The sequence below is a fragment of the Cyprinus carpio genome, chromosome B20 (assembly GCF_018340385.1).
Source record: "Cyprinus carpio isolate SPL01 chromosome B20, ASM1834038v1, whole genome shotgun sequence".
NCBI lineage: Eukaryota > Metazoa > Chordata > Actinopteri > Cypriniformes > Cyprinidae > Cyprinus > Cyprinus carpio.
Genome location: NC_056616.1, coordinates 4,104,125 through 4,116,379, shown reverse-complemented (window position 1 = coordinate 4,116,379; position 12,255 = coordinate 4,104,125). Strand labels below are relative to the sequence as shown.

At 38.6% G+C, this 12,255-nt stretch overlaps 2 protein-coding genes across 2 annotated transcripts in view; both read right to left on the bottom strand.

The window, feature by feature from the left end:
- Nucleotides 1–1,461, bottom strand: part of LOC109098976 (B-cell lymphoma/leukemia 11B-like) — a 30,232-nt gene extending 28,771 nt beyond the window's left edge. The window contains exon 1 of the mRNA XM_042747456.1: nt 731–1,461. Coding sequence (XP_042603390.1) covers nt 731–794 — 64 coding nt within the window. The 5' untranslated portion in view covers nt 795–1,461. The remainder of the gene's footprint in view (nt 1–730) is intronic.
- Nucleotides 1,462–4,481: 3,020 nt separating this feature from the next.
- Nucleotides 4,482–7,212, bottom strand: LOC122141034 (neurofilament heavy polypeptide-like). Its single transcript, XM_042746827.1, has 3 exons — nt 5,253–7,212; nt 4,964–5,095; nt 4,482–4,701 (listed from the first exon to the last, which is right to left on the bottom strand). Exons 1-3 carry the CDS (start codon nt 7,146–7,148, stop codon nt 4,567–4,569), a joined length of 2,163 nt encoding a protein of 720 aa, XP_042602761.1. The 5' UTR covers nt 7,149–7,212; the 3' UTR covers nt 4,482–4,566.
- Between the last annotated feature and the right edge of the window lie 5,043 nt (nt 7,213–12,255).

Genomic DNA, 12,255 nt, shown 5'->3' with positions numbered 1-12,255 from the left:
GAGTCTTTTAAATAAACTACATCAAGTAAACTTGATAAGCCGTGTATGCTTGTGTATATGTGTGACAATAATAGAAAATAGGTGAGGTGTGTGTGTGTGTGTGTGTGTGTGTGTGTGTGTGTGTGTGTGTGTGTGTGTGTGTGTGTGTGTGTGTGTGTGTGTGTGTGTTGAGTGGGACAGAGCAGAAGAACGCGTGGGTCTCACAAAACTGTATGTTATGAATTATGGTTTTATGTTCAGCACTTCCGTTTGTTTAAATCAATTATTCACAACAAATGAGAAAAGTATCATCATAGTAGAATGCATTTATAGTGTTTAAAATAAAAAGGCTAAATAAACACGATAAAAACGAACAGGCCTCAATTGTTGGTAACAGATTATCGATTAAAATAGCCTAAATGTAATAAGTAAACCTACACTTGGCTCACTGTTGTTATTTGTGGTTCTAACTAAGTTTAGTTAGGATAGCGTACATAATTAAGTTTTGCAAAAACACCTTATAGCCTACCTACACTAGACTAACGATGGTTTTGACTAGCTGATAATCCTTAATGTTTAATGCACGTGTAAATTAAAAAGCAATTCATGTTTAGTTACATATATCAGTCTGCAAGAATAAAAGCAAGAAAGAAAGAAAGAAAGAAAAGTTTTCTGTGTCCCGATACTTCACAATAATGAGGGAATGGCAGTGCGCTCAGTGTGATGAAGGTGACAGAGGTCTTGTACTCACTCGGTAGGTTCTCCCTCTGTGTGAGGGACAGATGCTGTGGGTTGCCTTGCTTCCGTCGGGACATTGCCCCGCATTTACAGCAGCATCTCACGGACACTCGGACTTATGTGTGCGCTCCAGAAGACCTCTCCAAACTTTCCTCCACGGCCCTGGTACTGTTACACCGCGCTAGTCTAGTCGTTATCACGGCACAAACTACCACTTGTACTCTGTGAACAGCCTAAACTGCATTCGACTGTCGTGAGGCACTAACTATGTGCCACTTAACCTGAGATAGCGATGCGTGAAAATCACTCCGACCCGCGGCAGCAGCAGCAGCTTCTTTAACCTCTGATAACCTCGATTCCAAAACAGTGTCTTAAAATTCAAATAAAACCCCTAAAACATAAAAACCAGTTGCTGTCCTGCTATAAAGGAAATCCAAGATCCGTGGACGACGGGCTCGCCAGGTGAGAGACGTCTTTGGCACTGTCCTCCATGTGCGCTTGGCATCAGAGCGCAGAATGGCTCAACCTCTGAAGACAACACCTCCTCTCCAGATCAATCAGGACCCGAGCAATTACGTCTCGCATTCACGCTGCTCTCGGGGAGGACCCGGCGCCTGTGTGTGTGGCAGGGGTTGCCTCTGAAGAATGGAATGGGATTCAAGTTCAAGTACGGACGTGATGTGACGTGTGGCGCTGGGGGCGACTAGTGGCGGCAGTCTGGGGACAGAGGGGTCTCCGTGCCCACCAGCAAAGCTCCCGTCACTGCACACTGTTAAAAAATACCATGCAAAAGCTTTGGTTGCAAGAAATTCACAGACAATACGTTGAGTGCTCGTTTATGTTGCTGGTCAAAACCATGCATTTCATTAAATGAAATAATATAGCCTACCAATATAATTCAACAACTTCAATTTGCACCTTAAAATACAACTTACTGATAACAGAAGAGCACATGCTGAATTAAAAGAGCTAAACGAACACAAAACCCCATCAGGGTAAAATGACGCGTGGTAAAATAATGCAATAAAGTTTGCATAATAACCGAGTAAGCAACCTAAAACACTGCAATGTATAGAACTGATGATAAATGAAAAAGCTTATGGTTAAAAGTGATGCGTCACTTTTTGGGACGTCATTTTACAGGTTTTCATTGTATATTTTCTGGTAAAATAGGCCTACATTTATGTTGTTATATAAAAATTTCGAAGATTTTTACCGATTTTTTTTATTTATTTTTTTTATTCTTAAACATTTTTAAAAAGCAATTCATGATTTTTATTTCACTTGTAAACTGTAAAATAAATGTAGGACTACTCTGTTGTCTGGTTAAATCGAAAAGTAGCCTACCTAATACATTTTTACTTTTTTTGTATTATTCTAAAAGCATTTTTCACTGTCGTGGCGAAATGTCCTATAACGCACAGTTTTATAGAAATAACGTAAGAACTAGGTATTTTAGCGAAATTAAAGTGGAAACTGTGCTGTATTTTAATAAAATGCTGTGCTTACGAAAATAAAAGATGTTACTAACATCATGTGTTGTCTTTTGCATTTAATTTATAGTAATAGGCCTCATTGTATATCCCCAAATGCAGAGAATCAAGGTAGCCTACGTAATTTTGTGTGTCCTGTTTCCGTTTAAGCTAATAGCGCCACCTGATGGTCTTCAATGGACCTAAAGCGTGTTCACTGAGACGAGGGTTAGGGCAGGTTTAACCACATCTGCTCCAGATCAACAAACACATAGAAGGAAAAAAGAGCATAGAAGAGACCGGGGCTAGTTGTCACAAGGGCTGTATTAGTCCATCTTATACTGAAGGTTTTGAAATAAGTCCCATTACATAAGCCTAAATGTGTTTTTTATTGCAGTGGATTTCTTTGTTGGTCTCAAACACTTTTTAGATTTAATTTTGTGAATCATAACTATTTTACAAATGAAGAGAAGCTTAAAATATATTCAAAATCGAAAGGATAAATAACAAAAAATCCTATAGCATATCCAATTTAGTCTTAATGTTAGAGCCTACAACCAATTTGTTAAGCATAGATTTTAATTAAAAGACATATTGCCTTCTTTCCATCACAGCAGATGAACTATGATAAATGGCATATCATTTCACACTGAAGCAATAACTTGCATACAGTGTATACAGTCAGTGTAGTCAAGCCCCAGAGCAAAGTCAGATTCATCAATAAAACATGATTTTTTCCATTAAGGGTTACCGTTGTTGCCTCTGGGAGAGGAACACCATTATACAATGCCAACACGCAAGAAGAGTTTGCTGTTAGTTTGGTCGTGTTTCAATGTGACTTGCCTACATACAGGTAGACTGCATTTTTTGGGCATCAGACACGTTCTCACATGCTCACACCGCGCAGTGACCTGGAACGCATACATGATGTCAAAATAGTAGGTTTTGAAACACTGTCTCTATCTTCACTCTGAAATGTGTAGATGTTGGTCAAGAACAGAACACACCGTGCAGGACTTTTTGGTTCACAGATTTTGTAGATATTGTAAAACTCTTAGGTTGACCAAATAATAGCAAACCCACTGCACACTTGACAATGACATACAAGCATCTTATAAAAGTCTCAACTGTGCCAAAAAAAAAAAAAAAAAAAAAAACTTGGTAAAGCCAATATAAATGTAAACATAATGCTATGAAAACCATCAAATAAACAATAAATAAAATGCTATTTTAGTAATAATTTTTATATTTAATGTATTTTTTTTAAATAATATTTTTATTATAATAATCTTAATTTTCTAAATTTTGCATTACACTAAACAGACTAAAATGTATCAAATAATATGACTAATGAAACCCTTTTCACACAAATATAACCTTTAATTGTAATTTATACACAATAAGTCAGTATTTGTGGCCTATGTCATCTAATTATATTTAAATAAATTTGATAAAGAAACTATAAACTATCAACAAAAGGCATTTAATTAAAACATTATGAAATCTTTCATTAGTTGAATGTAGCTAATTGTCTTACTGTAGGCTTAAAAACAGTTTATCAGCTGAAACTAAACATCTGGGAATAATATTGTAAATATGGTAGGGTCACCAATGACCTGAAGAGCTGACTCTAAAAATCGTGGTCAATTACGCCCTCTACTGGATTCATTTGCACAGCTCAATCTTCACAATTCACTACCTTTTTTACTCAAAAGCCTGGTCATATTAAAATGCATCACTTAATTACCCAGGTGTTACCTAGTCACTCTGTGTGAGCTATCTATATCTATATCTTTTTTGTTTTTACTTTAATGGTCAAAATAACTAGTAGCTCCTGAAGGGTGACCAGGTAATATGAGTAGTAATGGTTTCTGTCAATAATCACTAATTATTTAACAAATAATTATATATATATATATATATATATATATATATATATATATATATATATATATATATATATATATATATATATATATATATATATATATATATATATATTTTTTTTTTTTTTTTTTTTTTTTTTTTTTTTTTTAATAAGTAAAATTTTCCTCTAAGTACTTCAGCTGCCAGTCATACAAAGACATTTTTTGGTGTGTTGTATTTTAATTATCCATATCAAATAGCAAGTCCAGTGAGAAACATATAAGACGTTTTTTTTGTTTGTTTGTTTGTTTGTTTGTTTGTTTGCATATAAATTACCCAATGATGGAAATAAGCCTGGGGTAGGCACCCCAAAAATAATCTATATTACCTTAAAGTGTTAATAGATGTGAGTTGTCATTGATAAATAATTGCAAAGTTTAGATTTTATTTTTTATTATACGCACAATCATATTAAATCAATCCAAACACAATACACATAAATACTAAATATTTAAATATATTCCATTAAACATATGAATATACTACATAAATGCTTAAAGCTGCCTGGCCCCAGTTGTTGGTCTCTGATTTTGCTCGCCATGCGCTCCCTTTTTTCTGGAGGTGACCAGCTCACACTTACATTGTCCTGTTGAAGGCACAGACATAATGATGTAACACTAAGCAGATTTAATGAGTGATTCTTTGAGGATATCTAAAGACATATTGCTTCTACCATTTCAGAATCAGGGAGGATTATGAATTGAAAAGGATATGATACTCATTACAGACTAACTTACATATTGAAATATAATACATACAGTTTTAAATAGCGGATTCGGAAAATAGAATCTTTAGTGCTTATGTTTTTTATTTTTTCTAAGTAAAACTGTGGGATAGAAGGGACTAACCATCTTCAGGGTGAGCTGGGACATGGGCTGTGGGGCTTGATGGTTCTGCCTCCCCAGTTTAGGCTTCAGTGGCACCTTGTCGATTTCCACACAGAGTATTTTTTGCGGAGGCTCACACGCATCTATGTTGTCCTGTTGACGAAACAGACATAACCATATATCTTTCTATCATTTTGAAATATAAAGTCATGAGATTTTAAATAAATGACCTAGATAACATAGTAGCTTAGGTGAAGACTGCAGACGTAAATCTCAAAATAAATAAAAATCAGAAATGGAAAGAACTTACTGATGCCTTCTGCTGCCTCCGCTGTCTCTGCTGCTGTCTCCACTGCTCCCTCCGCTTCTGATTCTGCTGCTCTGTGATTCTAGGGTTTGCTCCCTGTCGTGGGGAGCTTCTGTTCACAAGTGCTCCCTGTAAGGTCCCAGAATACACAGGCGCCACTTTTGAGGTCCTGGAGGGCATATGTAATCCCTGGGTGGAAGAGACAGGCATGCTCAGATGCTCAGCAAGCCTCCGTTTTCCTGCCTTTGTGGTTCTGGTGGGCACTGCTGCTTCCTTCAGACACCCAGTGGGCAGTGGAGAACTGGCAAGCACTCCTGCTCCCTGTGAGGTCCCGGTATGTACAGGGTTCCTGTCAGGTAAAGGTGCTTCCTGTGGGGACTTGGAAGACAGGGGTTTACCATCTGCAGGAGAGGCTTGAGGTTTCTGCTGGAGCAGTTCCTTCCTCAGCGGCTCTGGTATTTTAAGCCTTTGCCTCTCTGCAGTCTTTATGGGCACGGGTGCTCCCTTCTCAGAAGAGGCTCTGACTGACAACTGCAGCAGCTCCTGCCTCAGCTGCTCAGGTATCTTGAGCCTCTGCTTCTCCTGGCTCTTTTGGGGCACAAGTTCTCCCTTCATAGATGAGGCTCGGTGCGACAGCTGCAGCAGCTCCTGCCTCAGCGGCTCAGGGATTTTCAGCCTCTGCCTCTCTGGGGTCTTGTTGGGTACGGGTGCTCCTTTCTCAGAAGAGGCTCTGGGTGACACCTGCAGCAGCTCCTGCCTCAGCGGCTCAGAGATTTTTAGCCTCTGCCTCTCCTGGGTCTTTTGAGGCATAAGTTCTCCCTTCACAGATGAGGCTCGGTGCGACAGCTGCAGCAGCTCTTGCCTCAGTGGCTCAAGGATTTTTAGCCTCTGCCTCTCTGGGGTCTTGTTGAGTACAGGTGCTCCCTTGTCAGAAGAGGCTTGAGGCTTCTGCTGCTGCAGCTTCTGCCTTAGTGGCTCAGGGATCTTTAATTTTTGCACCTTTGAGACAGGCACAGGTTCCCTTTGTAGAGACTTTGAAGGCACTGGTGCTCCCTGTGGGGACCTTGCAGGCACAGGTGCTCCCAGTTCATTAGCGGCCTGTAGCAGGTGCTGCCTCAGATGCTCAGGGATCCTGAGTTTTCCACGTTGTTGGGACACAGTGGGCACAGGATGTCCCTGGGGGGAGCCACCAGGAACAGGTGCTCCCTGAGGCTTCTTCTGTCTCCACTCTTGCCTCACCTGCTTAGTGGTCTTCAGTGAGTTCCCACACTCAGCCTTCTCAGACCCAGCAAGCAAAGGTGGTCCCTGAGGCTTCTTCTGTCTCCACTCTTGCCTCACCTGCTTAGTGGTCTTCAGTGAGTTCCCACACTCAGCCTTCTCGGACCCAGCAAGCACAGGTGGTCCCTGAGGCTTCTTCTGCCTCCACTCTTGCCTCACCTGCTTAGTGGTCTTCAGTAAGTTCCCACACTCAGCCTTCTCGGACCCAGCAAGCAAAGGTGGTCCCTGAGGCTTCTTCTGCCTCCACTTCCTCTGTTGCTCCGTGGTCTTCAGCTTTGCATCTGAGAAGCCTGAGTGCAGAGACTCAGCCTTCTCCAATGCATTGCTGAAGACCAGGGACGAGGTGTGGTCCCTCTTCTCAGCATAGGCAGGCACAGGTGCTCCCTTTTGGGACCTGGGAGGTATGGGTGCACTCAGTGTTGCATCTGAGAAGCTTGAGTACAGGGACCTGAGTGAGGTGAGGTCCCCATATTCAGGCTCCTCAGATAAAGGAGAGGAGACCTCCATTATTGCCCACCACCTTCCTGCAGCGAGGGCAGTGGTGAGCTCATCTAAGAGCTCAGAAGATGAGGACTGCACTGCACTCTCAGCAAAACTGGTGGGGATGGTTGACATAGTCATGTTGATGTGTGATTCGATGGTGAAATGTGATCAAAGAAATGAACAATACTGCCTTTGTCGTTATATCTGTAAAATACAGTGGCAGAAAAGAGAAAGGAAATCGATATATAATAGTAAACATTTAAGAGCCTGGAAGTTGGTGATGTAAGTTCTTTTTCTTTTACAGGTACAGTATTACAGTGTCCATGCACAGTGGGGGTCCACAAGTGGAGTTTTATTAATATTATTTAGCTTATGCACAGTGGGGGTCAACAAGTGGAGTTTTTATTAATATTATTTTACCAATTAATGTGCAGAACTCAGATGCTTATAATGTAAATGTATACCTCCTTATGATCATTGTAAGAGATAACTATTAAACTATTAAAGCTTTCAGTATTCAGAATTTATCATAATAAAGGAGGGGTGGATTTTGTCTACAGAGCTCTATATTTATGAATAAATGTTTAAAACGGTCATAGTCTGTATTTGGCACCACAAGATTTGTTCCTTTGATTTACTGCAAAATGTTGTAAACTATATGTTCAAAAATCTTATTACTCAAATCAGTCATATAGCTTTCATCATTATTAATTTATATATCAGTCTCCATGACGGACCTCCACTGTGTAGCACACATGTTTATTTATTACAAGGCAGAATTTTCTCCAAGTTATTAAAATATTAAACAAAAAAATCTAATTTAGATGTAAAGAGCATACTCACGATCACTCGCCAAAACTCGCTACAAAACGCATGATGCATCTGCACTCATATTTATAGACTACTCACCGAACGTTCTATGGAATGCAGCGATTATAATGACGTAATAATTGACCGCACCCACTGTTCTCATTGGCTGAAAATTATCTTGAAAAGACACATCTGCTTCAAATATTACAATTATTACAAACCATTATAGAAATATTTTTTTTTCTAAAAAAATAGCTAAATTTATTTCAACAATAAATATAATAAGTGCTTTTTATGACAGCTGAGCGCAGCAGCTTAAGTTGTCTGTTTCAACTTTTTTATAAATTACTTTAGGTATATTTTGTTTGCAGGGTTGAAATTGGGTTATTTTTTGTGTAGGTTTTGGCTGTGAGGCAGAGATGCTTTTTGTCGGTATGACCGCTCGAACACTTCAGGTAGGGTGACCAGACGTCCCGAAAAATTCGGGACAGTCCCGAAAGCTGACAAACTGTTGTCCCCCCTGAAATCCGGCCCTAATTTGTCCCGAAAATTATACTAAAAGCAAAATCTTGTGTAGTTATTATCTGACAATAAACATTAAAAAAAACTTTCTGCGGAGGTTGAGTTCGTCCTGCAACCAGCCCCCCGCCGGCTGCTCATTGGCTGCAAAGCATCTTTTTTCTATAAGTTCTAAAAAAAATACCGTTGGCGGCTAGGCGCGAATTTAGATATGCATTGATAAGCTCATTTTCATTCATTCTTCCGTTGGCATGGCTGGTTTGTAACCGGAAACCCCAACCCGCTGCTAAAAAGCAAAAACGACGAAGAGGAGCGCAAGTTGCTGCAGCCGCGAGGAGGACAGTGGATGCACGCGTAAAGGAGTGACTGATTGTTCGCATGGCAACTGTGTAACAAAAAAATACTTCACTACACAATTATTTGTGTTATTTTTCGTTTTAAGTTTTATTAGCGTTAGGCTATACAGGAAAGGTTCTGATTTTGACGCTGATTTACGCGCTGTTACTTACAGTCATTGTTTTTTTTTTTCACAATGACATTTGAGTTCATGTTTTTAATTTTATTTTTTTTGCTTTGTTTTGTTTTTTTGTGGCAGACTAAAGACTAATGACAGACTGCTGATCTTTGAATAAAAATATGTTTGGTTCAGGTTTGAAATTCATTATCTTTTATTATAGGCTACGCAGTCTAATAGAAGGCCCCCATCCCGTCACCCCAGACCGCAGACACACCTTCATATTTCATTATTGACTATTTTAAAAATGTAGCACCTTCATATTTGCAAGAATGAAGATTGTAACATTTATCTTTAACAATATAAAAAGAATAGCAAGCACAGCCATTAATATCTATGTACAATATCTATGTTTTATTTGGTGTATTATTATTATTACTGTTGTTATTATTATACACATTTATTATGAATGTGAGTTGGTGATAATAAATCAGGCAAAAATACTAAAATCCCACCATTGCACAAATTGATAACGTCCAAATACTTCGCACTTTGACCAGCTCAGTGTTGAGAGCTGTAGTGTGTGACTGAGAGCAGCACCTCAGATAACGTTATCTCTGAAAAAAAAAAAACGAAGAAAATCGCTACCCAACAGACGATTCTGGCTTTAAAGATCAACGAGGACAGTAAAAAGAATAAAACAGGATGAGAACGTATAATAAAATTGTGTTATACTGAATAACACCCCATATATTGAAGCTAGCAAATAGCTATCAATGTAACAAGTTAACGAAAACAGACTTTTGTTTGTTTATTTTTTAAGTTTTTATAGTTTAAATTATTAAAAATGATTAACTGGTGTTTATCAATCACCAAAAACACACTTTACAACACATAATATTATTTTTTAAGTTTTTTTTGTTAACAATCTCCATTTATAACATTTTTCAAACAAACTAAACATACAGGAAATTAAGAAAAAAGTCATCTACATCTTGGATGGCCTAAGGGTCAGTAAATTAACAGCAAATTTTCATTTGAGGGCAAACTATTCCTTTAAACTTCCAGTTGACAAACATTACATCTGTAAAACAACTGCAAAATTCAGTTTAAACTTTGTTTAATGAAGTAAGAAAAAACTAAACAAGCTAAACAAAATGTTAGCAAACAAACATTTACAAATATTATTACTGTTCACAATTACATCTTTAAAATGAGGCAGAAGTAAATAAATAAATAAATAAACCAGGTGTTACAGTATATAAAATCAAATCAAGTCACCTCTATTTCTAATACTGATTGTTGTTCAAAGCAGCTTTACAGAAACCCAAGTCCAACAGGAAACAGAGTTTTGTACAATAATGGGCAAGAGGACATTAACGAGTCCCCCCAATTTTTTTCCAGCTAAAGTCAGTTCCACTGGAGATTTCAGTGTTGAAACATCATCCAGTTTTAGCTCGCTTCCCCCAATAAATGTCTGTGCGATCAGTCAAGTATCCCCAAAATAAGCAAACCAAAGGTGACAGCGGCAAAGGACCCAGAAACTCCATCGGTGACAGAAAGATTTGAGTAGAAAACCTTGGGGAGCGGACCAGGCACACAGTCTGGGGCAGATTTTTTTTCTCCCTCTGGCCAGAAAAAAAAACATGTGGGGCAGGGTGTAGTTTTTTAATTCTAGGCTGCAACACAGGTCAGATAATTGAGGCAGAGAGCACTTGTCTGGTTCTTCTTGGTCTTGTCCCCGATGGCCAACGAGGTCTTCGGAGAGGATCTGTCTCTGGGGCCTCATCTAGCCCCTGACAACGGTCTCTGCCCTGATATTCAGGGCTGTCATCTCTAGGTGTGCTGAATTCCACCAGATCTGATCTGGATGAAGACTTGGGGAATCTGTGGTGGGGCTACATTCACCCTCGGAATAAGAAATGAAACAGACTAATATTAACGTTAGAATGGCCACAGAGAACAGTAAAGCACATTATAACTGTAGTAAAAACTCTAAAAACATTTTACACTATTGACCTGGAATTGAAAACAAAAAATCCTATTCTTGGTGAAAGTACACACAGTAATGTAGTTGCAGTGGAGCCCGCTTTCTGGTCACGTGCCAGTGTTTGGTGCCCTTGAAAGAAACTGACTGGTTGCATCTGAATCTTGCAATGATGACAAAGCCACCAAATGAAACCTTTAGCCCACATCCCTGACGGAGACAAAGAAAAGTACAAAATTTAAGTGTTCACAAAAATGAAAATGAAATTCCTTTTAAATCATTTACAATATATCAATATCCAGTTAATTAACTTTTTTTTTTGATGAAACAGAAAGTTTGCCAACCTTTTTTTGGGGGCACACACATCCATTCCCACAATCCAGACAGTCACAACATCATTGCGTGAATGGGGGGTTGGTGGGATGGGAAGTTTGTTAAAAATAAAAACATTGTGAAACATTGCAAATATTTCCGGGGGCCAAGTTTACCCTCAAATAGTATACAAATTAATATCAAAATATAACGTTCCCCCCCCTCTGCCCTTTTGGTTGATAAATGGTGACGTTTTATAAATTGATTGATCACGTTGTTGTCCCCAGTGTTTTACTGAGCCACCCCTCTTCCCCAAGTGCAGGGACCTCGTGTGCACGATCTACTGATATCACTATCCTAAGGGAACTGACTGAGAATTGCTTTTTGAACGGCCTTGTGAAACGATTCAGGTTTTTTGTTCATTTTTTGTTCGTCCAGAAACGACAAACTGTTCTCTTCCGAAAGACCCTGCCCCCCTTTCACGAGAACAGAAACGTCGTGTTTTTTTTTTTGAAGAGAGCGACGTTTCACCGTGGCTTGGTTGTTTTGTCCCCCCCACCCTGTTTTTTTAAAAAACAGGGCCTCATGCACTCCTTGTTATTTTAACTAGTAGTAGCCCTTATCAGTGGTGACTGTCAGTGTTTGTGGGTTGCCATACGGCCGAAATTTTTGGAAAAATCAAAATTAAATGACGTAATCAAACAGACGATGAACACTATTAACAGCCAATTATGATGCCCCATCACAACATAAGCAAACTAATATAAATATAGCACATAAAAAAAACTGTATATGTCATGCCATAAATAAATAATTTTTTAATACGACTTGACTTCCTTTTTGTATTTAATGTGAATTTAATAACAATTTTGTAAGTTATTAACATTTTTTATTTTTACAGAGAGCTAAGAACATTTACATTATCAAAGAATTAATTTTTTCACTCTTCAGTCCAGAGTCAAGCACTACCCTCAAAAAAAACTCCCATTTGTAAATCCTGAAGCTGTTTTACACTGTGAAATGAAAATATCATACTTACATTTTTAGGCCTAAAAAACGCGCGGTCTGCAATTTTGGTGGGTTTTTTATAAATTTTATGTGTCAGCGGGGAGCAAGTGACGAAAAACAAACGGTTTTTTTTTTTCGTGGATGAACTCAAATCG

Bases quoted from the DNA above. Each gene is read 5' to 3' on its own strand.
- LOC122141034 (XM_042746827.1), bottom strand. From the start codon at position 7,148: ATGACTATGTCAACCATCCCCACCAGTTTTGCTGAGAGTGCAGTGCAG. The intron at 5,096-5,252 runs GTAAGTTCTTTC...TTTCGTCAACAG, and splicing joins GGAGGCAGCAGAAGGCATCA to GACAACATAGATGCGTGTGA. The intron at 4,702-4,963 runs GTTAGTCCCTTC...TGCCTTCAACAG, and splicing joins CCCAGCTCACCCTGAAGATG to GACAATGTAAGTGTGAGCTG.